We start from the raw sequence: 27,118 nt of genomic DNA on the forward strand, positions 1-27,118 counted from the left end.
GCGTATTTAAATCTATGTTATAATTGTCTTGGATGTCACTGAATAGTGTTGTTCTCAATTGTTCGGAGCGTTTACAATACAATATATTTGAAGAAATCACATTGGTCCGTTGCCATGGACGAAATGTACATCGTCTTAACCTTTGAAAGTTATCAATGACCTAACGATTAGCCAATAGAAATATCGTAATATAGTCTCATGATGCTGAATAAGCTAATCAAATTAACGCATATTTTTGTATCACTTTTTCGTATCACACTCCGTGCAGTGTGATACGAGAAATATCTCTTCATGCAAGAAATAGGTAACAGGCCACAACCATAAGAGAAGACCAATTCTATAACCTACCAATAAGGAAATATAATAAATCTACTTAGTACTTCCTGTAGGCAAGGATTTGTATAAATCCTTGCTGTAGGTGATAAAAAACAATACACTGTCAGATATCACAAAAAATAAATTTAAATTTGGACTACCAGTAAAACATTTTCTTAATGCCTACAAACTTTTTTCATTTTCATTACTTCAAAAATTCTATAATTCTTAGATCTTTTCCTTTTACATTCAGGTATGAGAAGCAAACCATCTTTTTGGGTAGGACTTTAAGTCATTTTTGATTGATTTTCCCCAAAAAACTTACAGCTGCCACAATATAAAAATTTAACATCATTGAAGCATGGCTGAGATATGGATCGTCAAATTCTGCTCAGAATATCAGACATCATTTGAGAATTGTGATTTCTTCTTTAATATATAAATATAGATTCTACCACTACATCGAGCGTGATTTATACACCCAAGACAGTTAGATTTTAAATTTAATACGCATTGCTCTCAGAGTGTTTTAAATAATTAAATTTTAACTATGGAGAGTGGATAAATATCACATTGCACGAGATTTGGTGGTGGAATCTGTTTCTCTAATGATTTAAAATTTTTTTAAAGGATATGCAGACAAACTCAATCCTTCTATTCGAATGATCTGCAAAAAGATGGGTTCTTTCTATGTGATATCAATCAGGCATGGTCACCTTTTTTCATGACGTCACAATAAGAAATTCAAAGGAAAGCAAGAAAATTTGATGTCATAATCGAATTTTGGCCAATGAAGAACTGAGATAAAACGAACCACACATGATTAAATTAAAAATAATCAACAGGTCAGGAAAAGGATAAATTGTGTAAGAATTAAGAGAAATATATATATCTTCAAGTTATCGGAATTCCAATGGGGACTAACTGTGCACCACTTATTGCGGACCTGTTTTTGTATTGTTATGAGTTACAATTTATGACTAAAATCAGCAAAGACCCATCGAAACAACATCTGATACAAAAATTTAACAATACTTTTAGATATTTGGATGATATATTGGCTCTCAATAATAACGACTTCAGTATGTATACTTAAGAAATTTATCCTGTTGAACTTAAAATGTTTAAATAAAGCTAATACTAACAATGACCACTGTCCTTTCCTCGATCTTGATATCTATATCATTAACAGGAAGCTTAATACAAAAATTTATTATAAAAAAGATGATTTTTCATTTCCTATCGTTAATTATCCATTTTTAGATGGTGACGTTCCCTTGTCACCATCTTATGGTGTTTATATATCTCAACTTGTACGCTTCGCTCGTGTATGTAACAACGTATTAGATTTTAGCGAGAGAAATTTATGGATTACTGAAAAATTATTACACCAGGGTTTTCGATATCATAAACTAGTCAAAACATTTACTAAATTTTATCATCGGTATAAGGACATCATTCGTAAATATAACTCAACATGCAGACATCTTATACGTTCGGGTATTTCACATCCAATCTTTTATGGTAATATTCTTTACAAAACACAAAAATGTCAGTATTCACCTCAAAAGCTAACAAAACCTTTAAACAGACTTATTAAGAAGGGATATAGTTACGATACTGTTGTCAGGTCATAAAAGATTGCATATTTTGGCTTTAATATTGATTCACTTATAGGGTCTTTGCATCGGAATTAAACATATTTATTCTAAAACCAGTTGTTGGCATGACACGGGTTATGTTCTTCTCATATATTTTATGATGGTATAATACTAAACCCCTAACAGGAGGGATTGTGCCTGATATTCATATGATGAAGACATAATCTTTCAATCAGTTTAATTGAGGTCTGGAACTGGCATGTCAGTAACTGCTAGTAGTCTGTTGTTATTTATGTATTATTGTCAATTTGTTTATTTTCTTTTATTTCCTATTCTGACATCGGACTCAGACTTCTCTTAAACTGAGTTTTACTGTGCGTACTGTTGTACGTTTGTTTTTTCTACATTGGCTAAAGGTATAGGGGGAGGGTTGAGATCTCAATAAACATGTTTAACCCTGCCGCATTTTTGCGCCTGTCCCAAGTCAGGAGCCTCTGGCCTTTGTTAGTCTTGTATCATTTTTAATTTTAGTTTCTTGTGTATAATTTGGAGTTTAGTATGACGTCCATTATCACTGAACTAGTATACATATTTGTTTAGGGGCCAGCTGAAGGACGCCTCCGGGTGCGGGAGTTTCTCGCTGCATTGAAGACCCATTGGTGGCCTTCGGCTGTTGTCTGCTCTATGGTCGGGTTGTTGTCTCTTTGACACATTCCCCATTTCCATTCTCAACTTTATATAACATCTACCAGTAATCAGAAAACCTACATTTCAATTATATACTTACAGTCTGCATTCCATATATCTATCAATACCGGTAGCCTTTAAAATGTACTTCTTAATAAATACACCTCATCAGAAAACTTCACAATTGAGAAAAGTAAGGCTTTCAAATTCCAGGATTATAAATGACAGGGTAGGGTCTCACCTATTAAGAGTTAACAAGATGGAATGATAGACAAGCAACTATATAACAAATGTCAAGATCTATTTCAAGTACTTATTCTACAATGGATCTAATCAAGAAATTAAAAAATAAGTATAAAAGTGTTGACAATGATGGAACTGTAACTATCACGTTTTGCTTTGCAACAAATATAAAAATAAGAAGATGTGGTATGAATTCCATTGAGACAACTCTCTAACAGAGACCAAATGACATAGAAGTTAACAACTATAGGTCACTGTACAGCCTTCAACAATGAGCAAAACCTATATGGCATAGTAAGCTATAAAAGGCCCAAAATGACAAATGTAAAACAATTAGAACGAGAGCAAAATGGATCATTTTTTCTACTTATAGTTGATGTCTATTCAATATGATCTCACCTTCCAATTAACAAAAACTAATATTTTTGCATATCAAAGAATAATAGAGCTACCGAAAATATCTGCCAGTATCATTGAAGTTAAATTGATCATCAAGTTAATAAAAAGATTCCCAAGTTAGTGCTTACATTTATTTTTTACATGTCATCTGAATAGTTTCTTCTTCAAAATTTTCAGGCAATGAAAAATCATAACAAATAAACTTAAACACAATATAATGATAACATGTTCAATCCCTCTTTTGGGAAATTATTTGACTTCATAAGATAAATACATTAATAATCCCAAATTGTTTTAGCATAATAAAAAAGCAACACTTCTTCAGGATTTCTCTTACAAAACACTGGTTTTGTGGCGCAGTTAATGTTACATGTAACTATTCCCTTGTTTCAATAATTTAAAACATTATGCCACAGAAATTATGTATCGGGGTACTGTAATGTATCCTTATGTCTTAACACTCTCTCATAATGTGCTTTAAACAGCATGCTATTAATCCTATAGTACTCGGGGTTGTCTCTATTGGTAAGCTCAGGGTTATATCCTTGTACAATGTCATAGGGTAAATTGTTGTTGCCGGCACACTCCTGACATGGATTCATGGACAGATTTTGTTGTCTACTACTGGATGATTGTATGCTGGATAGATCTGGTGACTGGTTTGACTGAAAAGACATAACAAATATGATAAGATATAAAGATAAGATGTGGTATGATTGCCAATGAGACAACTCTGCACCAGAGACCAAATGTCATAGAAGTTAACATTTTAAATTGTTCATTAAGAATTAATTCTTCAAAAAATTAAAATGTCCTCTTTGTTTAAAAGGGGACAGGATTGTAAAGCCACTTTTTTTAACCCTTGAATTCCAAAACCACTATTATATAATAATATAAATATTTCAAATATTATTCAAATGTTCATAAAATGTTAGTATATATATTTTGAAAGGTGGTAATGGACATAACTTAATATGTAAAACAAAAGTCAAAAATTTAATGTCTTGCAACAAAAAAAAGAGGCTCTCAAGAGCCTGAATCGCTAACCTGTAATTTTTTGCTTAAATCTTTCATCAATGATCATTTTTAATTTTCAATATATTAATGAGTGGCTTAAAAATGACATTTAAATGTTCTTTGTATCTATCAAATTTTCTTCAAAAGCAAAAAATTGCTTTTTACCCCTATGTTCCATTTTAGCCATAGTGGCTATGTTTCTTGACGTACAAGGAAATAAAATATAAAATTTATACTAGATACTTTGAAACTCATTCAACCCAAGTTTGGCTGAAATTGATTCAGCAGTTTCAAAGGAGAAGATTTTTTAAAGTAAGCAAACTAGATGAACAAATTGTGATAAATTGTCTTTAAAGGGCAATAATTCCTTAAGGGGTCAATTGACAATTTTGGTCATAAAGAAACTTATTTGTATATCTTACTTTGCTGAACATTTTTGCTGTTTACAGTTTATCTTTATCTATAATAATATTATAGATAATAACCAAAAACTGCAAAATTTCCTTAAAATTACCAATTTAGTGGCAGCAACCCAACAATGGGTTTTTAGATTCATCTAAAAATTTCAGGGCTGATAGAACTTGACCTAATGAACATTTTACCCCATGTCAGAGTTGCTCTAAATGCTTTAGTTTTTGAGATATTAGCCACAAACTGCATTTTACCCCTATGTTCTATTTTTAGCCATGGTGGCCATGTTTTTTGACAAACAGAAAATAAAACACAAACTTTATTCTAGATACCCTAAGGATCATTCAGCTTAAGTTTGGTTAGAATTGGTTCAGTAGTTTCAGAGGAGAAGATGTTTGAAATAGTTTTCACCGGACGGACGACGACGGACGCCAAGTGATGGCAAAAGCTCACTTTTCCTTCGGAAAGGTGAGCTAAAAAACAGATCCACTACCATCATAAGATATAATCACATCAATTTCTCCATTTAAATGATAAGTCTGATATAAAGTGCATTTCTGTATTCAATAAAAATTGAGACTAATCTATTGCAAATCTAAGACTTCCCAGTCCTTTTTTAAAAATTATGTTTTTGTTTGGTGTTATGTGTTGTTCTCAGTATTCAACCCCCCTACCCCCTCCCCCCATTTCCTGGAATACAGTTGCTTGACATTGGTTTGGTACTTATTTATTTAGTTTTTAATAGTTACATGTTAAGATGAAAATGTAATTTCTGCTTTACCTGTAAATCTACAGTTTTCTCTTCTTCACTTTGTCTTCTATCATTCCTGCAGATTAAATGTAATTAGTCAAAACCGTTGTAAATTGGTGTAATTTTTAATCAACACCATCATGACCATTGGCCTATATTAGTTATACATAAAGTTTATTTCTTTGATTTGTCGTTTTTACATCATGCCAGCTAACAAATTAGACCTCGTTATTTTAGTAGTATAGATTAGAGATAACTATTTTGCATTTTTGAGGATAGTATTAACATCATGGCATAACGATGGTGATATGTTTCCCTGATTTTATCACAACTGATCAACCATTGCAATATTTTATAAATTACTCATTCTGATGTCATGCTGTACTTGGGACCATGTGGCTACATGTACATGTACAATGAAATGCCTGGGTAAAACACTCAATAGTGTATCAAATATGACTAAACCACAGATACCTAAGGTTAGGTGAATACCAGTTTTTCTACATTGACATTTTTATAGGATTTACTAATTCAGTACATGCACATTCAGAATTCTTTATCAGATTTAACAAAATTACTTTTTACTATATTTCATAAATTTTGATTGCTTATATAATTACTTCCAAAGGTACAAAAATGTAAATCAATTAATATTATCCTAGCATCAGAACCTAATCACTTATTTTAGAATACTTCTCTTTATACATGAATAAAATATTAAACATTCACTTATATGTAAATACTTCTTTTGGGGTAATTTTTGTTATTAGTGTGTTTACTGTTACACACATGCCAGGTTTCAATGTAAATATTACTTACTCTATTTGTAACCTGTTTATTCTTTTTGATATAGGCAGACATTCTTCACATTCAGGACTTCTAGACCTTTTCTGTGATTGTCTGAAATTAATATTACATGACAATGATTGAAGAATAATGCAAGATTATTAAAAAATATGTCACTAGAAAAAAACTCCATACAAATTTTTGTTGGTATTTTTAGGATAAATAACATCTATATTCTAGTCTGGAAGAAAAGTTTTCATTTATTCAAATAAAATACTTGAGTGATGTACACATACCCATATCCAGAGGTTTTCATTAAAATGCTCGAAAGAGAGCCATGGCTCATTTTAAAACACATTGTTGGTCACAGTAGTCTTATGGATTCTACTCTGATTTTACCATCTCTTTACTCTAAACCACAAACATGACAAAAGAGGTAATCGTCAAAAAGAAATAATGATTCTTAAAACCACATTCCCACTCTTCAGTGAGAGTAAAAAGGCAATCTGTCCTACATGTAACTTGCTTAGAGAGTGTTTAGCTCAAATCTTCTGCATTTCTTAAAATTACAATACGGTGAACAGATCCTGGATGAACATGTAAGAATTTGTTACTTGTATTGAATAAAACATCACTTATAGGTGAACAATTGTATATACAATGCTGTATTTGAAATCCTTTTTTGTGATTGGAACTACATGTTTATACTTGTATCATAGTTTAATATGTACAAACACTTTAAAGTCAGTGAGATGATTTATTTTCAAATCCTTTAGTAAATATAAAATTAAGAAGATGTGGTATGATTGCCAATGAGACAACTTTCCACCAGAGACCAAATGACATAGAAGTTAACAACTATAGGTCACCGTACAGCCTTCAACAATGAGCAAAACCCATATAGCAAAAGTGCATAATTAAAGAATAGTTTTGGTGCTATTTATGTTTGCATATGCAGCTTATACAAATGTAATAATTCCTGAAAGAAAGAAAGAAATTAGTAATTATGTTTTTTAACAGTAGTAATGTATGATATTAACAGAATGTTGGAAATTAAACAGGATGCTTCTACTTTCAAGAGTGAGTCAAGACGATTCATGATTTGTTTTGTAACTCCATAAAAAAATAAGGAAATATGATCATGATGGTATCCACCACAGGATGAGGATGTAGTAAATAAGGTCACCATCAGCACTTCAACAAGGAGCAAAAACTGTACCCTATATAAAAATAAGGAGATGTGGTATGATTGCCAATGAGTCAACTCTCCACGAAAGTTAAAATGAAGTGCATGTAAGCCTATAGTGAGTTATAAAAAGTCCAAGCATGACAAAACTAGAAATGATTCAAACAAAAAACCAACCGCCTGACTTATTCTTAAACCATAAACAAATCAGGCAGACAGCAACCCAAAGACAACCACTGCATAACAGGCTCCCGACTGGTGGCTTTATGAGGATTGGTGCTGTTGCAGTTCAAAACTTGTAACAATTCATGAAAAAATTTGATCAAGTGTGCACTGTGTTATTTATATATCTGGTTTACTTATCTAAAACTATTTGCCATGGGCCTTATTGGGGAAACTAATACACCTTGAATAGGGGGCAGATTTTCATAATGGAGGTAAAAATGGTTTGAAAAATACAGGAAAACATCATTAAAACATAACAGTTGCTTGGAAACATGCATAGGATTTCCCGTACTTTCATACTATTTCTGCCTCTGTCCAAAAAATCTGCCCCTATTCAATATGGCCGAAATAACCGTGAAGTGGCCTATTGCTTTTTGTCGCCATTGCTGGACACCACACACATTTGAATTTCTAACGTCACAAGAAAAAATGTCTGATGCCACAAATACACCTTATCGCTATTTGTCCGCCATTACTGGACATCACAAAGGTTCCCGTAAAATTTTGACATCATAATACAAAATATCTGATGCACCAATGGAAAAGTGATTGTTGTATGACATCAATAGTTCAAGCGGGAAAGATTCTCAGGTCAACCAGGACAAATTTCCAAATAGCGATAAGGTGTATTAAAAGTGATTGTTGTATGACGTCAATAGTTCAAGTGTTACAGATTCTCAAATAGCCATAAGATCTATTGGATTAGGGATTGGCCAGATAAACTTTCTTCTTCTTTCAAAGATTGATTGATATATTTTACTCAAGGCTTGGGCGTTTTAGAGATGGTTCAACATGATACATTGGTTCTTATGTTCTATCATTTAAGGATTTAAAGTATGTTTTTTGCATTCTTAAATGTTGTATTTTTTATTGTATAAAGTAAATCTAAATGCTTTATTTACTTGTACTACATAGCTGGCCGAGTGAAATTGACATCGTATCCTGTATTTCATTGTTAATGTGGAGGCTTTACAGGATAGTTGAAGTCACAAAGGGTTTGTTTGTTACAAGAAATAGATAATGCACAAACCTATTTGCCATATTTTATGTGTGTTTCTGAAATATTTGCATAATCATAAATTCAGACGATTTTTTATCATTCGGAACGCTCATTACTCGAGGTAGTCCGAGTAAAACAAGGGAAATAATCTGATTTATAAATCGACAAGGAACGAGCGGTGCAGTCAGTCAAATGTGCAGGTGCCCGGAATTTTGTCCAATGAAAAGTTTAGAATTGCTTAAGTGCGAGTCTACACAGGCTATTGGCAACAACAACAACAATATGGCTGTCCGCAAGAATTTTATCTAATATGACAGAAGTTCGTTGTTTTGCAGTGTAATGGATAATATATTCGGAAATTCTGGTATTGGTGGATATGGACAAAGGAGGATTTATCCATTACAAGAGGATTCTGGGTAAAACAAAAGTCTAAGAAGCAGTTTTCATACCCTTTTTAACCTATAAAGCATTAAAGGCTATATAATTTCAATTCCCTTAGGATTCTGTATCCGGAGCGATTTTCTGATTTGACCTCTCACAGAATCTCTTATCAAGCCCTATTGATTCTATTTTGGTAAATTAAAAAAAATTTAACAGGATTCTCAAAGGATGATATTATTTACTTTTCAATTCTTACCTGCATCAGGTTATAGGAGGGTAGGAATGGGGTACCCCACATGACGAATGACAGTAAAATATTTGTTAAAATAACATTAACGATAAACATTTTACTTCATTTGATGCTTACGGTATATAGCTACAAAATAAGGTTTGACGAATGATGATAAAAATTTAAGGCACAATACACCTTATCGCTATTTAGTCCAATCCGGGAAAAACCGTCATTTAGACAACTTCCTGTTTGGGTCAACAGGCCGCAAACAAAGGTCATCAGTAACGAGCTGAGGGAGGGAAAAATTTAGAAAGCGATCAATAGGAAACTTTGATAGATTATGATCCACTTTTTCCAAACTAAAATTATAGTCAAAAAAATATTGTGTTTGAAGTATTTACGATGTTTTAAACAGGTCTCATTAAAAAAGTATCATGCATGGTGCATTGTTTAAACAGGGTCCCAGATAGCGTCAACTGGATGAAAATGTTGTGTAATTTTAGAATTTATCCGGAATGGAATAAATAGCGATTAGGTGTATTGACACTAATGGTAGCGAAAAACAGACGTTTGACGCTTGACGTTAAAGGGCATTCCTACCCTCTTATAGGCATAAAAGCATAAAAAAAAGAATTAAAGTGAGGTAGCTTACATAATTATGTATGAAAATTTCCAGTATAGAGTTAACAGGGTTTGAAAAGGGTTCTGAGGGCTGTCAACTCAGTAAATCACACTATCCACACAGAATCTCAAAAGGGATTAGTTTAAACCAGGTTTGGTACAGTTGGAGCTAATAGCTTCGATCAAGTTATTTCAGCTCAATAGAAGTATGAAAATCATCTGTCATTAAATATTTTAATATTTGTTTCTAATTTTTTAAGGGCTGATCTACAGATCTAGACTTATAAAAAATTGACAGCAAAAAACTTGCTGGAGTGATTTTTTGTCTGGCACCTTGAAACCCAATTAAACCTAGATTCGGTACAATGATTGCCATAGAACTCTTTTGTAAGTTTCTTCTATGTTATATGTTCTGTTTGCCAAAAAATAATATCTTTAAAATGTCATGCACAAATATGAAATTTTAGTCTCACTCCTTGATATATGGTAAGTATAATTAGTGAGCAATAGCTCAGAGTAAATTTTGTTTTATTTAAAAAGATTAAACCAAACCTGAAATGAACAATGAAAACAAAGATTTTGACAAAATTTGATTAACCCATATCACCATTTGGACTACTATATTGTGAAAATTTAAGTGTTTTATTTTAAATTTTATTTCAGTGAAGAAAATTATAAAGAAAAAGGAGAAAAGGAAGTGTTAACAGATGAAGAAGCACCAGGAGAGGAAGAATTTGAAGTATCAGAACTAGATGAAGACGAAGAAGATGATGATGATGAAATAAATGAATTACTGAAAGATATTCCTGAGTAAGATCAAGAATTGCTTCTATATGAACAATACACTCAGGCAAAAAAAAAAATTGTCTGTTAAAGGTTACATCATAAAAAATATAGGGTAGGTAGGTTGGTATTTCCATTTCATTTTTATCGACATGATTTTAAGTCATGTGATCTGTAGTGCAGAGGTCAGCGTTGTCTATGGGCTGAGTTTTCCCGGTTTTTGTCTTGCCTGCTACGAAAGTCTCGGAAAGCGAGACATAGGGATTGCTTTTCTGGCTGCGGCGACAGCGTCAACAATTGTTAAGTTTCTGCTTAAGTTAGTTTGATAGGAACTACTTGTGATAGATCATTGATATTTAATATAAAGTTGCATTACTATCAGTACATATCAGTTTGACGACTATTTTGAGGCCCTGCTCCCTAGGTCATGGTCAAGTGACTTTGAATTAATTAGCAATTTTCAATGTTAAGTATGATTAAGTTAGTTTGATAGGATCTACTTGTGATAGATCAATAATATTTTGTATGAAGTTGCATTACTATCAGTTCCTATCAGTTTGACAACTATTTTGAGGCCCTGCCCCCTAGGTCATGGTCCAGTGACTATGAATTAATAAGCAATTTCCAATATTTAGTTTTCTGCTTAAGTCATTTTGATAAGAACTACTTGTGATAGATCAATGATATTTTGTATAAAGTTGCATTACTGTCTGTACATCTCAGTTTGTTGACCATTAGATGATTGTCTAGTGACTCAATGAATAAACCATGTTGCTTTTTATCAAACATTATTTCCCTTGGTTATTGGTTGGAAAAATATGGCGGCAAAGTGTTATTTCATTACAAGAGTCACAATTTTCCTTAAAACTCGTTGGTCGGGTGGTTGTCTCTTTGACATATTCCCCATTTCCATTCTCAATTTTATGTCATATTCACGATTGTGAACATAGGGATGTATCAGGTAACTGATTACGTTTATTGGCAACTCTAACTTCGCTTTTGACACGAGTTCAGTTAATTTTTCAAGTTACAACAGAAATGAAATGACTTAGGGTCGGTGCTCAAATTAGGGTCGGTCGGGTAACCGTAAAAAGAGATATATTTTTTTATTGGCCTCATGGATATTTGTAACAAAGTATTGTACATTATGTAGTTATAATATTTCATTGTCAAAAAATCTACAATTGGATCAGCCACAACTTGAACTTGAACCATTTAGAAATACAAATAGATTTTAAAAAATGACGGGCTAATATTTTAGAGTATATGTAAATGATGTCCTTAATTCTTTAATGAAAGTGTTTTTTTTAATACACAGCATAGATAGCATCACATTCAAGTAGTATATCAAATATTACCATGATCTCAGATAGCATCACATTACCATGATGCTCAGATAGCATCAAATTACCATGATGCTCAGATATCATCACATTCCAGTAGTATATCATCACATTACCATGATCCTCAGATACCATCACATTCAAGTAGTATATCAAATATTACCATGATCTCAGATACCATCACATTACCATGATGCTCAGATAGCATCACATTACCATGATGCTCAGATATCATCACATTCAAGTAGTATATCATCACATTACTATGAAGCTCAGACATCATCACATGCAAGTAGTATATCATCACATTACCACGATGCTCAGATAGCATCACATTCAAGTAGTATATCATCACATAACCGTGATGCTCAGATAGCATCACATTCAAGTAGTATATCAAATATTACCATGATGCTCAGATAGCATCACATTTAAATAGTATATCATTAAATTACCATGATGCTCAGATAGCATCACATTACCATGATGCTCAGATATCATCACATCACCATGATGCTCAGATAGCATCACATTCAAGTAGTATATCAAATATTACCATGATGCTCAGATAGCATCACATTCAAGTAGTATATCATCACATTACTATGAAGCTCAGATATCATCACATTACCATGATGCTCAGATAGCATCACATTCAAGTAGTGTATCAAATATTACCATGATGCTCAGATAGCATCACATTCAAGTAGTATATCATCACATTACTATGAAGCTCAGACATCATCACATGCAAGTAGTATATCATCACATTACCACGATGCTCAGATAGCATCACATTCAAGTAGTATATCATCACATAACCGTGATGCTCAGATAGCATCACATTCAAGTAGTATATCAAATATTACCATGATGCTCAGATAGCATCACATTTAAATAGTATATCATTAAATTACCATGATGCTCAGATAGCATCACATTACCATGATGCTCAGATATCATCACATTCAAGTAGTGTATCAAATATTACCATGATGCTCAGATAGCATCACATTCAAGTAGTATATCAAATATTACCGTGATGCTCAGATAGCATCACATTCAAGTAGTATATCATCACATAACTGTGATGCTCAGATAGCATCACATTCAAGTAGTATATCAAATATTACCATGATGCTCAAATAGCATCACATTCAAGTAGTATATCATTAAATTACCATGATGCTATTTAGCATCACATTACTAGATGCTCAGATATCATCACATTCAAGTTGTGTCAAATATAACCATGATGCTCAGATAGCATCACATTCAAGTAGTATATCATTAAATTACCATGATGCTCAGATAGCATCACATTACCATGATGCTCAGATATCATCACATTCAAGTAGTGTATCAAATATTACCATGATGCTCAGATATCATCACATTCAAGTAGTGTATCAAATATTACCATGATGCTCAGATAGCATCACATTTCCATGATGCTCAGATATCATCACATTCCAGTAGTATATCATCACATTAATATGATGCTCAGACATCATCACATTCAAGTAGTATATCATCACATTACCACGATGCTCAGATAGCATCACATTCAAGTAGTATATCATCACATAACCGTGATGCTCAGATAGCATCACATTCAAGTAGTATATCAAATATTACCATGATGCTCAGATAGCATCACATTTAAATAGTATATCATTAAATTACCATGATGCTCAGATATCATCACATTCAAGTAGAGTATCAAATATTACCATGATGCTCAGATAGCATCACATTCAAGTAATATCAAATTTTATCGTGATGCTCAGATAGCATCACATTCAAGTAGTATATCATCACATAACCGTGATGCTCAGATAGCATCACATTCAAGTAGTATATCAAATATTACCATGATGCTCAAATAGCATCACATTCAAGTAGTATATCATTAAATTACCATGATGCTTAGATAGCATCACATTACTAGATGCTCAGATATCATCACATTCAAGTTGAAACAAATATAACCATGATGCTCAGATAGCATCACATTCAAGTAGTATATCATTAAATTACCATGATGCTCAGATAGCATCACATTACCATGATGCTCAGATATCATCACATCACCATGATGCTCAGATAGCCTGACATTACCATGATGCTCAGATAGCATGACATTACCTTGATGCTCAGATATCATCACATTCAAGTAGTATATCAAATATTTCCATGATGCTCAGATAGCATCAAATTCAAGTAGTAAATCATCAAATTACTATGATGCTCAGATAGCATCACGTTCAAGTAGTATATCAAATATTACCATGATGCTCAGATAGCATCACATTACCATGATGCTCAGATATCATCACATCACCATGATGCTCAGATAGCCTGACATTACCATGATGCTCAGATAGCATGACATTACCTTGATGCTCAGATATCATCACAATCAAGTAGTATATCAAATATTTCCATGATGCTCAGATAGCATCAAATTCAAGTAGTAAATCATCAAATTACTATGATGCTCAGATAGCATCACGTTCAAGTAGTAAATCATCAAATTACTATGATGCTCAGATAGCATCACGTTCAAGTAGTATATCAAATATTACCATGATGCTCAGATAGCATCACATTACCATGATGCTCAGATATCATCACATTACCATGATGCTCAGATATCATAACATTACCATGATGATAAAAGGCCTAAGATATAACATTGATTATATGATATTTGAGTTGTTTGCTAGTTTCACTATTGGTACACAGTTGTTTAAGCAGCTTTGTTATATGCTTCTGACTTTAAATTTGTACCACTAGTTGCATCTCGTTCATGTATTTTGTGCAGTAGCATTGTTAAAATTTCTTTGATTCTTGGTAAAGAATGTTTCATAGGAAAAAAACAATTACGTTTGATACATCTTGCAACACTGTATAAATATGATAAAACCTTGAAAATTTATCAATTGAATTATCTTCATAGGATAAACAAACAAAAAATGATCCCACAAAATTAAATGTATCTACAGTATGTTTTTGTTTTTATTTCAGTGAGAAAGTGATTGATTGGGTAAACCCCACAACAAAAAATGTCAAGCCACCACATCCATTAGCAATAACAAATGTAAATCAGACAAGAGATCTTATGGTAAGTTTATGTATAATAAATAGTAAAGACATTTAACCTATTTAAAAAGGAGTAAGTAGGAGGCATGTGCTGGGACCTATAGTTGTTTTGATCCTTTGTCCCTTGTTCTCTGGGGATAGTTGTCTCATTGGCAATCATACCAAATCTCTTTATTTTATAGTAAGAATAAATGAATCATAGTTTTACTTCAATATTTAGGAAATTCATTGTACTGACTTTTGAAAAACAATATTATGAATATCAGCTTCACACTTGCTAGTATCCTTTCCATTTGAGTTTTAATTACCACACATTTCATTGCTGATATAACTAGGATAATTGATCATTCAAATAGGCCAAATACACAAAAGCTAATTTTTTTGTTACAAGCTGGGTGAAATCAATATCTCTGCATAATTTGATTGTTCTCTGTATTCTGTCATATATGTATTCAATTTATTATTTTGCTAAAGCAATGCTATTGCTAATGCAATAAAGATTTATTCAGTTCAATGTTTAAAACTTGTCATTTCAGAGATTACAACATGCTGAAGCTGCACTGCAGGCTGATTTACAAACATCAGAAGAATGGTTAAAATCACACTCTATAGAATACATGAAACTTACATTGAAAGATCTTGTTGACAAAGGAAAAGTCTCTGGGTATGGCATTAATTTAACATTTTTTATTTATTTCTTGAGTCTTCTGTGACATTGGTGGTTTTGAAAAGGTATTTTGGGTGAATATAGCATATAATACAGGATTCTCACTAAGGATTTTTTAAGGCAAGTCCCGGAACTTGTCAATTTTGGCCATTGCTTGTTCAACAGTGAGAAGATAAAATTTTATTGCTATATAATTTATTATTTCAGTCGCCATGACAAAAAGAGCAGGGAAATAACATCAAATATAGATTATTTTTAAAATTTTGATATGAAATTATGATATATGCGCTCAGTTGATACAAAATTTTACAATCTTGTTGCTTATATGAACTCACCAGTTTTGAAAATGATGAGTCCAGACAGATGGACTCACCTTAGTGAGAACCCTGTGACAATTCAATATTCCATTATACTTGGAGATAATTTATATCACATTAACAGTGCTTTTATTGCAGTTCTTTATGCGAGTCAACAAGCAAAAATTATCATACCTGCTTTTGTGCTCACCCTTTTTTTTCTAATCACCTCCACCTTCCTTTTAGATAAAATAAAATAAGGATTTTCAAAAAGTAATTTCTATTTTATTGTTTTAAATACAAGAGCATTTGAAAAATGAAGAATCTTAAAATTTGATATGTTTATTCTAAAGAATATTGAAGAAGAGAATGTTCTGTAGACAAGTAGGTTTTAATAATTATTATTTCCATTTCAGACTGAAGCCAGATCATAAGACAGGAAAAGCAGTACAACATATACAGTTTGATGCTTATGATGTCAATGAATTTGAGTATAAATTGAATGTGTAAGTTCATTATTTAATACTATTTATTGAATGTGTAAGTTCATTATTTAGTACTATAAGCTTAAATCATCATCAGTACACATTAAGATCTTTATGCAGTGGTTCTCAGTTATTGATAAGAGGTCTATGTACCTTGCGAAAATCTGTCTATACATACCACAGCAACATTTATGAATCTCTATGATACAGATTTGAGCATTAACACTTTTGATGCTGGTGTCCATTCCTCAACAGTTTGCAAAATGTTTTTCCCCAAGCACACTTGAATTTTTCATACATAAACTGACAACTGCTATACTTTGAAAATATTGAAAGTGCCATTGAACAATCAAACTTTCTACGTATATTTAATCATGAATATTGATGTTTTGCAAAGCTGAAGACATCTGAACACTATATCTGAAGTATTATTTTACAGTGGATCATTTAATTCAATATCAGTTTAACAAGACAACCTACATCCCTCAGGCAAAGTTGACCTTAGATGGATATTGCTATTTTTTAAGGTCCCTTTAAACCATTTAGGTCTTCACATATTCAAGTATTTATACATCCTCGGCTTATTTTCTTTTTTGGTTTAAATGTTTCTAATAAAGGTTAATTGAGAAAAATGCTTTGGATACACTAAAATTATAAAGTGTTATTTTTATTTGATATTTTTGTTACTTTACAGAGCTATAGAACAATTTACAAAGAGGATCAAATGGAATTTACAAGGCAGTCGAAGGGTAGGTATTGTTTTTTTTTTATTTAGAAAAAGAATAATATTAAATAATACATTTCCAAATGGAAATGATTTTTTGTATTGTAGATTGAAAAAACACAAAAGAACATTGCAGATATGATTATTGAAAATAGTAGATGGGTTAAACAATTCATATTATTAATAGTTTACTACACAGTTTATATATTGACTTTTTATTCTTTGATATTTATTATACACAAAATTGGGGAGGGTGTGGTATAAGTGTTAAGAAACTAAAAAGCTTATGCCAGCATAAATTTTATACATTTCAGATATTTGGAAATCTTAGAGCCAAAAGATTAGCAGTTGTTGTTGATATGTCAGATGCTAATGCAGGATTTGGTAGACTACAGACCCTACAGGAGAATCTTGTTGTAAGTTTTATTACAAATCAAATTCATAGTTGGTTGCTCCTCAATGTTTTAATACTTTCATGAAAAAAAGGTCACAGTGGAAATCATAAAAGTGTTATCTGATGTCTTTGTAAGAGGTCAATTTGACTTTATTTGAATTTGAAGGGCTGTCAGATGCAATGCATTCAAAACACGAAGATTAAACTCAAGTGAATCTAAGGTTAAGTCACCTGAAACAAGCTACTTCACATGGGAAAAACTATTACCATACAAATCCCTCTAAGTTAAATTCATTTATATCATTTTGTTATTGGTTAAAATTTTGTTCCATTAACCTTAAATCACATGTTATCACTTTTCTTTATATAGCACTTGCTAGATGAACAGTTATCAAAGGCAACTTCTGTATATCTGATGTCCTTTGGAACTGATGTCGACCCACTTTGGCCAGTATCTAGGGATGTCAACATCAGAATGTAAGCAAATATATATATATGATATTTGGGATGGATAACATTTATTATGGAGGGATTAAGTCTATAATGGAAGGATAAGTACTAATTATCAGTATGTCTGCATATTGATATTGTAAAATATTGGCTGTGAGTCACATTATGAAGCTTTTTGTTGAGTGAGCGCAGAAAAGGCTTCATATTGTGTCGAGCAGCTGATATTTTACAATTTCGATATGCAGACAACCTGATAATTAATTTATCGGATTGTATTTGTGTATTTGCATGATAGAAACACATGTTTTTCTTTGTTTCACCAGCATACAAAAAGATGACTGGATAATTTCGGGTCAAATTTATCAATGTCGGTTCATTCATTATGACATCAGTGATATATATATCGCCGGGTCAAAGTTATTAAGGCTGAGTTAAAGTATTTGACGTCACAAAACCGTAATATGGCCTATTTGGCTAAGTTTTCTATCTTATAGATCAACATTAAAAGAAACATTACAAACTATTGCTTCTACAGTATGGGTCTTGCCATAATCGTTTGCAAAAATGACATGATGTGATTGAAAGTTAATCTGAGGACTCTATTACTATTGAAAGTAATTACCTTGAAATTGTACAAATGAATTGAAAAATTGGCCTTAAATACCAACAAACAATAAAAGTATTATCTTTAAGTGGTATCATACTTTACCTTAATTGATCTCTATATCTGGAATAACTGTTGACGATACAAATAACCTTAGAAAAGTATAGATGATTCTACCACTAATACCTAAATCTAAAACTGTTTCTTAACCTCACTCAAGGAACTGTATGTTATATTGCCTGACAGTCAGAGCAGTAACAAAAAGGTCATTGGATTCTTTGTCACTGAGATGACTGTCACAGGATGTGATAAATAAACTTTATTTTGTCAGTCATTGCAGGAAAACATTGTTCAACTACCAAAAAGGATCTGTTGATTTGAATTTTTATTAAATGGAAGATACATACAGGTATTGTGTTTATTGGCTCTTAAATTTGAAATTAGAGAAATTTCCACCTGTATATTATTTGATAAGGCATGCAATTTCTCCAGAAAATGATCATTAGTGTCCTTTAATTAGGAAAAATGTTGTCTTTTCTATCTGTTAAAGCATCAGAGCATGTCTGCATATAGCAAGAACTAATGAACACTAAAACTTTGTATGTGCAAATGAAATTTGAATTAAAAACAAGCATAATTTATATGAATATTACAGAATAGAGGAAGGTAAAGAATGGGTATTACGTTTGAGACAGAGTGGAGGATGTAATTTATTGAAGTCCATGAAACACGTAATGAAGCTTAAAGACATCGACTCAGTACTCCTTATCTTAGGCAGTGTGTAAGTTAATATTTACTTAGTATCAAATAATACCTATGTTGTATGTTTACAGGTTCTTCTTTTGTTGGTTATTTGTGTAATCAAGTATTTTTTTAAATATTATAGATCTTTTCTTTATTGAATTTAATCTTTTATGCAACTTTGAGTAGTTTTGAAAAATTGTTCAAATATGATTGATAGATTTTCACTTCAAAATATATGCATTTTCTATCTTATTTTAATATCAAGAAACTTTTTTTTATTATTTTCAAGAGTGTAAAACTAGGATTGTATGGTCTATATATTATACACTTGTAGAGTAATATGTTTCATAATGTACTGCTATCAGAATAAAAAAATTATTTAAAATTTATGTATTTGTAGTCCAGACCAAACAACAGAAGTCTTATGTGATTATATACATCAGATGGGTGTGGGTCAACATATAGAATTAAATTGTGTGGCCTATGATTGTAGTAATCAGCTAACAAATGTAAGTATAACATCTTCAAGGGGAACGTTTTAAATTTCCCTAAATCTCAAACATTGCCATTTGCAACGAAAAGAAAAAAAATGGCATAATAATTAAATTTATAATTCTTTTAAAAACTTTAAAAATGAAACAGTAAAATTTTTGCACTTCACTCACTTTAGTCTATGTAAAACAAAAGATACAGAGAAAAACGAAAAAACAGTTGAACAGAAACTACTTTTGTTAAATTTACTACTATTTTAAAACTAGTTGTGTTTGTATTTCCTAGTTTTCATTCAGATTGGTATAGATTTCATGAAAATGTGTTAATTATAAACTGTTTTTGTTTTTATTAAGAAGTTTGATGATGTTATGTATAATATACCGGTAAGTGATTATTTAAAAACTTTGTATAAAGTTGTTTTTTTCATATTTGACAGTTAACATTAAGGAATTTGGCAGAAGCCTCAGGAGGTTCATATCATTGTTATACGGCTAGTTGTGAGGTATGTAGGGAGTTATCTCCCCTTTAACTTATGTACATTAGACATACATATAATAAATCAAGCTAACGCATGTTAAAAAAAAGTACTTTTTACTCTTAGGGAAACAACGTGTGAACACAGTACAATGTTACGGGCAAAATATGATAATTAATGCACAATATTTTTGGGCCAATATCCTGTGCTAATTGCGGTTTGTCATATTGATTGTGAGTCTTCGTAATTAAAATTATATTATATTTCTGTTGTACTGATACATGCATACCATTAAAATTTTAGAGGTAAAAGTTTCATGGGTTGACATAATAAATATCAAAAAAGAAAGTAGAATAGAACATTGTCAAATACTTGTAATGTTGAGCATTGGCACAGGGTCTGTATTTTAATGTGACTGATGTCAGTACAGTCATTTGTTGTGTAGACAGAGAGACATAGTTTCAAGCATAATGTGAAAAATAACTTGACTGATAGACATCTAGAACCTCACATCTTGTTATATTCATTTCATACCATAAAAAATTTCAAGAGTTTTGTAAATATGATTATCTGTTGTATAAAAAATATACTATCAGTAAAGGTTCATAGGTGTTTGAAAATTCTCTATTTATTTAGACTTTTTTGGCCTTCAAAATAGCCATAGAACTTTATTCAATTTTCTATATTTTTTAAACCATTTTCAATACAAGTTCACATTATAGGATAGATATGTTTCCTAGACAAAGAAATACATACAATCTATGGAAAGGTAAATTAATGACAACATTTCTTTAGAGTAAATGTTAATGTTGTTTTAGGAACAAATTTATACTGGAACAGAGATCAGTGTAATATTGAAGGAAATTCAGAAAGCCCAGGATGTGATCAACAAAATAAAGGAAATGAGACAAGGGATGATGGGAAGTGCTCTAGTCAGTATCATAAATGAGGTAAGCATGTGAACAAGGTCCTCTTTGTCAATTTAATATATTATTCTTCATCATCGACAATTCTTCAGTTTCAATTTTTTTATACACATATGAAAGTTAAAAATTAAGTAAAGTGTCAAATTTTGTTATTGCTATTGCTACTAAAAAGTCAGCAACTCTGTAGTCAATTGAAAGCAATACTAATATAGTTGTTCAACTAAGATTTTCTATTCAAATGTTATTAGAAACTCTCCCTATATTTGTTTATCTATTTATGTATATGCTGTTTTTATTCATAGACATAACTGTTTGTAAATTCAAAATTATTCAGTTTGTGAAAACTTATATCTTTTTTATTCAAACTTGATTAGTTCTATGGAAGATAAATTTCTTCTTTATTAATGCATTTTGTTCAACCAAAGGAACTGATATTGATAAAAATCTGGACATCTTTAATTAGAAATTCTCAAAAAAAAGTTGTTGAATAGTTTTTGATAAAAATAAAGAATTGAGATAAATGTCCAAATTCTAATAATAATTAAAATAAAAAGACCTTATCATATAATTTTTACTAAAGTTGACTCTACTCAGGGTGTTACATAGACCTTAAGAACTTATAATTTCTATTCAGATATCAACAGAAGTAAGCAAACTACCACAGTCCAGGTTCTTACCTAGACCTCCTGGTCATGATTTCCAGCTTAAGATAGAAGTGCCAAAATTCTTAGCTAGATGTTCAATTGAATGGATCAAACAACATGGATTGAAAGGTTATAAAAATAATTTTACTTAATTAGTCATTACCTTTTATTATGAAAATTTTCAAACTAATGCTTTATATTTAAGATAATCACATCCTATAAGCAGCTATTGTTATGGCAGATACAATAGGATATGAGTTCCCTATTGATATTAAAAACAGCAGTTTCTGCCTGTGTTTCTGATTGCCATTGCAATACATTGGATTTTGCAATAGTGTACAGCTGGTTTTGATCTGTGTGCTGTACCAATAGCCAGTTAAAGGGTTTGAATAATGAGCATCAGTAACTTGGAAGTTAAAAGATAGTGTTTTCTTAAACATTTCCTCAGTATTTAATTAGGGCCAGGCCGAATGGCGGACTCCCTATAGTGATCAGTCTGTCCTTCCGTCCGTTCGTAACAAATTGTGTCCGCTCTATATCTAGAGAGTTGTTATGATTTCAAAGTATATACTTGACATGTATATTAACCAACACCAGAGGGTGTGTCATAATGTATGTACAACTTCCTAGGTCAAAGGTCAAGGTCAAAAACTTTGGTTTTAGTTGACAACCCCGTGTCCTATGGTAAAGATCGTGTCCGCTCTATATCTTGAGAACCGTTATGATTTCAAAATTTATACTTGACATGAATATAAACCAACACCAGAGGGTGTGTCATAATGTATGTACAACTTCCTAGGTCAAAGGTCAAGATCAAAAACTTTGGTTTTAGTTGACAACCCCATGTCCTATGGTAAAGATTTTGTCCGCTCTATATCTTGAGAACCGTTTTGATTTCAAAGTTTATACTTGACATGTATATAAACCAACACCAGAGGGTGTGTCATTATTTATGTACAACTTCCTAGGTCAAAGGTCACGGTCATAAACTTCGGATTCAGTTGATAACCCCATGTCCAATGATGAAGATACAAATTTTTTTACCACACATTATTCACAGCGGGGCCCACAGAGATGGTCCCATCTCAATGATGTCTAGTTGACTTCTGTTCTATAATGATTTTTTTTGCCTTGGTGAAGTCAAAAATTTAGACATTGGTATGCTGTTTCAGGCGTCAGCGGCGGGAATGGCATCGTTAACAATGTATTAGTTTGTGATAAGGTCAAGTTTATTGGGAACCGCTAGTGGTAGGTCATTGATATTAGGTATGCAGTTGTATTTACCTTAGCACATCTCATTTCCATGGAGATTATTTTACCCTGCCCCCTCAGTAATGGTCTATTGACTTTGAAACTTTTGCTTAGTTTTCATGTATTAGTTTGTGATTAGGTCAGTTTATGGGAAACCACTAGTGGAAGGTCAATGATATTTGGTATGCAGTTTTATTAAAATTGGCACATCTCATTTCCATGGAGATTATTTGGCCTTGCCCCCTCAGTCAGGGTCTATTGAATTTGAAACTTTTGCTTAATTTACATGTATTAGTTTGTGATTTGGTCAGTTTATGGGGAACCACTAATGGTAGGTCAATGATATTTGGTATGCAGTTGTATTAGAATTGGCACATCTCATTCCCATAGAGATAAATTGTCCCTGCCCCTCAGTCATGGTCTATTGACTTTGAAACTTTTGCTTAGTTTACATGTATTATGATTAGGTCAGTTTATGGGGAACCATTAATGGTAGGTAGGTCAATGATATTTGGTATGCAGTTGTATTAGTATTGGCACATCTCATTTCCATGGAGATTATTTGGTCCTGCCTCCTCAGTCAAGGTTCATTGTCTCTGAATATTTTGCATAACTTATAAATGTTAAAGTATTGCTATTTTAATTTCAACATTATCATTGTTAAAATAACGAAAAGGCGAGACATATCTCTGTGATAACAGTTTATATTTATTAGATACTTTCTTTCTTTATACCTTAGCAGAATAATATAAGAATTATACTGATTTAAAGTTCACTGTTGTGTAGCCTGAGTTTAAAACTTGTAAGCAGTTTAATATAATCTGGACTTGCGACTTTCAGAGTCAAATTTGTTAAACATTTGTATATTTTTGCAATTTATATTTGTTTTCAGCAAGAAAATTGGATTTGTATCAAGTTTTAGCACCAAATGCCTACTCTTACAAAGAAGAATTTATACCTGTTATAAAGAAAGCTGTTCAGTCGCAAGTTCATGAGGTAATTATCTCCCCTGATCTGTACACTACATAGCTCTCTTATTTTCTTTGCCTTATTGACGTTATATATTTTGGGATTTCAGCTGCTGGTTATCTTTTACTTTACTGAAAAGTGAAAATATTCCAAACATTTTAAAATGATAAGAGGCTGATTTGGAATTTAATGTTTTCTGAATAAAATATAACTGGAAATATTGGCCGCAATTCATTTTTCATAACCATGACCTTTTGCAGAAGGTTCCTCTACATGACATAAATTATACCTGAGCAAATGGAAAGTTATGCTATTTATGCTGATGAAGATGATCAAGTGGTATTGAAAATTGAAAATTAGTGTTTATATTTGTATTTAGTTCAAGATTATTCTGCACATATGGGTAAAGATTAGATTAGGTAAATATCTGCTGAGTGAACAGATTTCAATATAAATACAATTAAAAAAAAAAACATTTCAGAAAGCTATGGTACAGTTCCAATGGCATGATGGTTCTGTGAAGAATGTTCATGTGGATATGACCCAGCTGTTTGAATATCAGAAACAATTGAATTCTGGAGTTGGCCTGTATGAAAAAAGAATTGATTGGTTGGCCACTGGTAGTCGTAGAATTTTTGGAACTGTTGTAGATAAAAAGTAAGTTATCTTATTGTGTTTATCCTCAAGCAGGTATAAAGTGACATTTATAAAGATATGCATATGTTGCATCCCAACTAATATTGCATAATGTAAATGTTAATATCTTAAATAAAGTATGATAGATAGATTGAAACTTTAAATAGCAAAATTGATCAGCAAGACAAGATCTACAAATAAGTCAAATGGCCGATATCGTAAGTCGACTCCTTATTGGAGTTTTGCTCTTTAATGATGATTTTTACACATTTTTTGTGTTTTTGCCCATTGCTGAAGAAGTGCATAGACATAGCTTAGCGACACAGGCTCTTTAAAGCCCCTAGTTTATGAAACTTGTTGTCTCAGATTTTTGGGTCTGCTGAAGTGCTCATTTTATATCCTGTTATTAACTTTACCTATATGTTTTTATTACAGCGTAGTTATTCTGATAGATATGTCTGTATCTAATGTCAACTATTTAGTCCACATACAGCACTCAATTAGATTGTTGATGGAACAACAAATGGCCAACAAAAAGTTCTTCAACATCATTGCGTAAGTATAACATCTTTTTTATCTAATGTTTGATTGATGTTTTTAGTTGGATCTACATTATTTGTCTATTTTTGTCTCGCTTGACGGAGTCATAAAGGGAGACATAGGTATGCTGTTTCCTACGTTGGCGATAGCGGCGGCGTCAACAATGTATTAGTTTGTGATTAGGTCTAGTTTGTGGTGATCAACAAGTTGTAGGTCAATCATATTTGGTATACAGTTGAATTAGCATTGGCACATCTCATTTCCATGGAGATTATCTGGCCCTGCCTCCTCAGTCATGGTCCCTTGACTTTGAAACTTTTGCTTATTTTACATGTATTAGTTTGTGATTAGGTCAGTTTATGGGGAACCATAAGTGGTAGGTCAATGATATTTGGTATACAGTTGTATTAGCCTTGGCACATCTCATTTCCATGGAGATTATTTGACCCTGCCCCCTCAGTCATGGTCTATTGACTTTGAAACTTTTGCTTATTTTACATGTACAATGTATTAGTTTGTGATTAGGTCAGTTTATGAGGAACCATTAGTGGTAGGTCAATGATATTTGGTATGCAGTTGTATAAGCATTGGCATATCTCATTTCCATGGAGATTATTTGGCTCAGCCCCCTTAGTCAATGTCTATTGACTTTGAAAATTTTGCTTAGTAAACATGTATTAGTTTGTGATTAGGTCAGTTCAAGGGGAACCATTAGTGGTAGGCCAATGTTAGTTGGTATTCAGTTGTATAAGCATTAGCACATCTCATTTCAATGGAGAATATTTGGCCCAACCCCTCAGTCATGGCCTATTGGCTTTGAAACTTTTGCTTAGTTCACATGTATTAGTTTGTGATAAGATCAGTTTAAGATGAACTGCTAATGTTAAGTCAATGATATTTGGTATGCAAATTTATTGGCATTTGTAAGTATCGTTTCCATGGAGATTATATAGCTCCACCCCCTCTTCATGGTTCATTGACTTTGAAACTTTTACATATTTTACAAGTTAATGTTTGTGTTTAGGTTTGTTTAAAGGGAACAACTTATAATAAGTCAATGATATTGGGTATGCAGTTGTATTAGCATTGGCGCATCTCATTTACATGGAGATGGTTTAGCCATGTACCTCAGTCATGGTTCATTGACTTTGAATATTAGCCTAACTTGTTAAGTATTGCCATTTTAATTTCAACATTTGCATAATCAAAATTAAAAAAAAGCGAGACATATCTCTGTGATAACAGTTTATTCTTAAATGAATTGTTATTAGGATCAAGTTGAACTTATATCTCCATTTCATGCAAATGCAAGTATGTTTTTAAGATACATTTCAAAATTTAGCATATTGTAAAATTTAACAAATTGATGAATTTTACTTTTTCAATTTGATTTTAGTTTTGGAAGTAAAGCTGTTACATGGAAACCCACAATGATGAAGCCTACAGAACAGAATCTACAAGCAGCATGGAGGTTAGCTTATACACAAAGAATGTTCAGAATTTTGTTCATGTTGAGTCATCACTATTCATTGGATACCAATTTTTGAGATTTCGTTGGAATAGATAAACCACAAATTTAATTGTTCATCAAAGTATACATTTCTCATAGGATTGTATGCAAACTTTGGCATAACCATGAAATCAAGTCTAATTGAAAATATATTTTTTCTTCAATTCACGAAATTTGGTACCCACGAAAATAAATGAGTCCACAGTAAGAGAAAGTTTGAAATGA

At 31.9% G+C, this 27,118-nt stretch overlaps 2 protein-coding genes across 4 annotated transcripts in view; one reads left to right on the forward strand and one right to left on the reverse strand.

The window, feature by feature from the left end:
- Nucleotides 1-3,362: 3,362 nt before the first annotated feature.
- On the reverse strand, nucleotides 3,363-8,775 carry LOC127707466 (uncharacterized). The gene is made up of 4 exons (XM_052211996.1): nucleotides 8,652-8,775; nucleotides 6,244-6,324; nucleotides 5,455-5,500; nucleotides 3,363-3,910 (listed from the first exon to the last, which is right to left on the reverse strand). The coding sequence occupies exons 1-4, from the start codon at nucleotides 8,660-8,662 to the stop codon at nucleotides 3,665-3,667; spliced, it is 384 nt and encodes a 127-aa protein (XP_052067956.1). The 5' UTR covers nucleotides 8,663-8,775; the 3' UTR covers nucleotides 3,363-3,664.
- A 100-nt stretch (nucleotides 8,776-8,875) lies between these two features.
- The window catches only part of LOC127710222 (von Willebrand factor A domain-containing protein 3A-like), a 31,658-nt gene continuing 13,415 nt past the window's right edge, over nucleotides 8,876-27,118 (forward strand). For all 3 annotated transcript variants that reach the window (XM_052215984.1, XM_052215985.1, XM_052215983.1), the window contains exons 1-17: nucleotides 8,876-9,037; nucleotides 10,519-10,665; nucleotides 15,012-15,108; nucleotides 15,623-15,750; nucleotides 16,466-16,555; nucleotides 17,229-17,283; nucleotides 17,573-17,674; nucleotides 18,023-18,129; nucleotides 19,362-19,487; nucleotides 19,851-19,959; nucleotides 20,379-20,444; nucleotides 21,236-21,367; nucleotides 21,978-22,116; nucleotides 24,131-24,234; nucleotides 24,689-24,864; nucleotides 25,279-25,398; nucleotides 26,780-26,854. In XM_052215984.1, the coding sequence (XP_052071944.1) occupies nucleotides 8,961-9,037; nucleotides 10,519-10,665; nucleotides 15,012-15,108; nucleotides 15,623-15,750; nucleotides 16,466-16,555; nucleotides 17,229-17,283; nucleotides 17,573-17,674; nucleotides 18,023-18,129; nucleotides 19,362-19,487; nucleotides 19,851-19,959; nucleotides 20,379-20,444; nucleotides 21,236-21,367; nucleotides 21,978-22,116; nucleotides 24,131-24,234; nucleotides 24,689-24,864; nucleotides 25,279-25,398; nucleotides 26,780-26,854 (1,850 nt within the window). In that variant the 5' untranslated portion in view covers nucleotides 8,876-8,960. The remainder of the gene's footprint in view (nucleotides 9,038-10,518; nucleotides 10,666-15,011; nucleotides 15,109-15,622; nucleotides 15,751-16,465; nucleotides 16,556-17,228; nucleotides 17,284-17,572; nucleotides 17,675-18,022; nucleotides 18,130-19,361; nucleotides 19,488-19,850; nucleotides 19,960-20,378; nucleotides 20,445-21,235; nucleotides 21,368-21,977; nucleotides 22,117-24,130; nucleotides 24,235-24,688; nucleotides 24,865-25,278; nucleotides 25,399-26,779; nucleotides 26,855-27,118) is intronic.

This window comes from Mytilus californianus, unplaced genomic scaffold (genome assembly GCF_021869535.1).
Source record: "Mytilus californianus isolate M0D057914Y unplaced genomic scaffold, xbMytCali1.0.p SCAF_7, whole genome shotgun sequence".
NCBI classification, from domain to species: Eukaryota; Metazoa; Mollusca; class Bivalvia; order Mytilida; family Mytilidae; genus Mytilus; species Mytilus californianus.

Coding starts and splice junctions, on each gene's coding strand:
- LOC127707466 (XM_052211996.1), bottom strand. Junction 5,501..6,243: donor ATAAACAGGTTACAAATAGA/GTAAGTAATATT, acceptor TTTAATCTGCAG/GAATGATAGAAGACAAAGTG. Junction 3,911..5,454: donor AGAAAACTGTAGATTTACAG/GTAAAGCAGAAA, acceptor ATGTCTTTTCAG/TCAAACCAGTCACCAGATCT.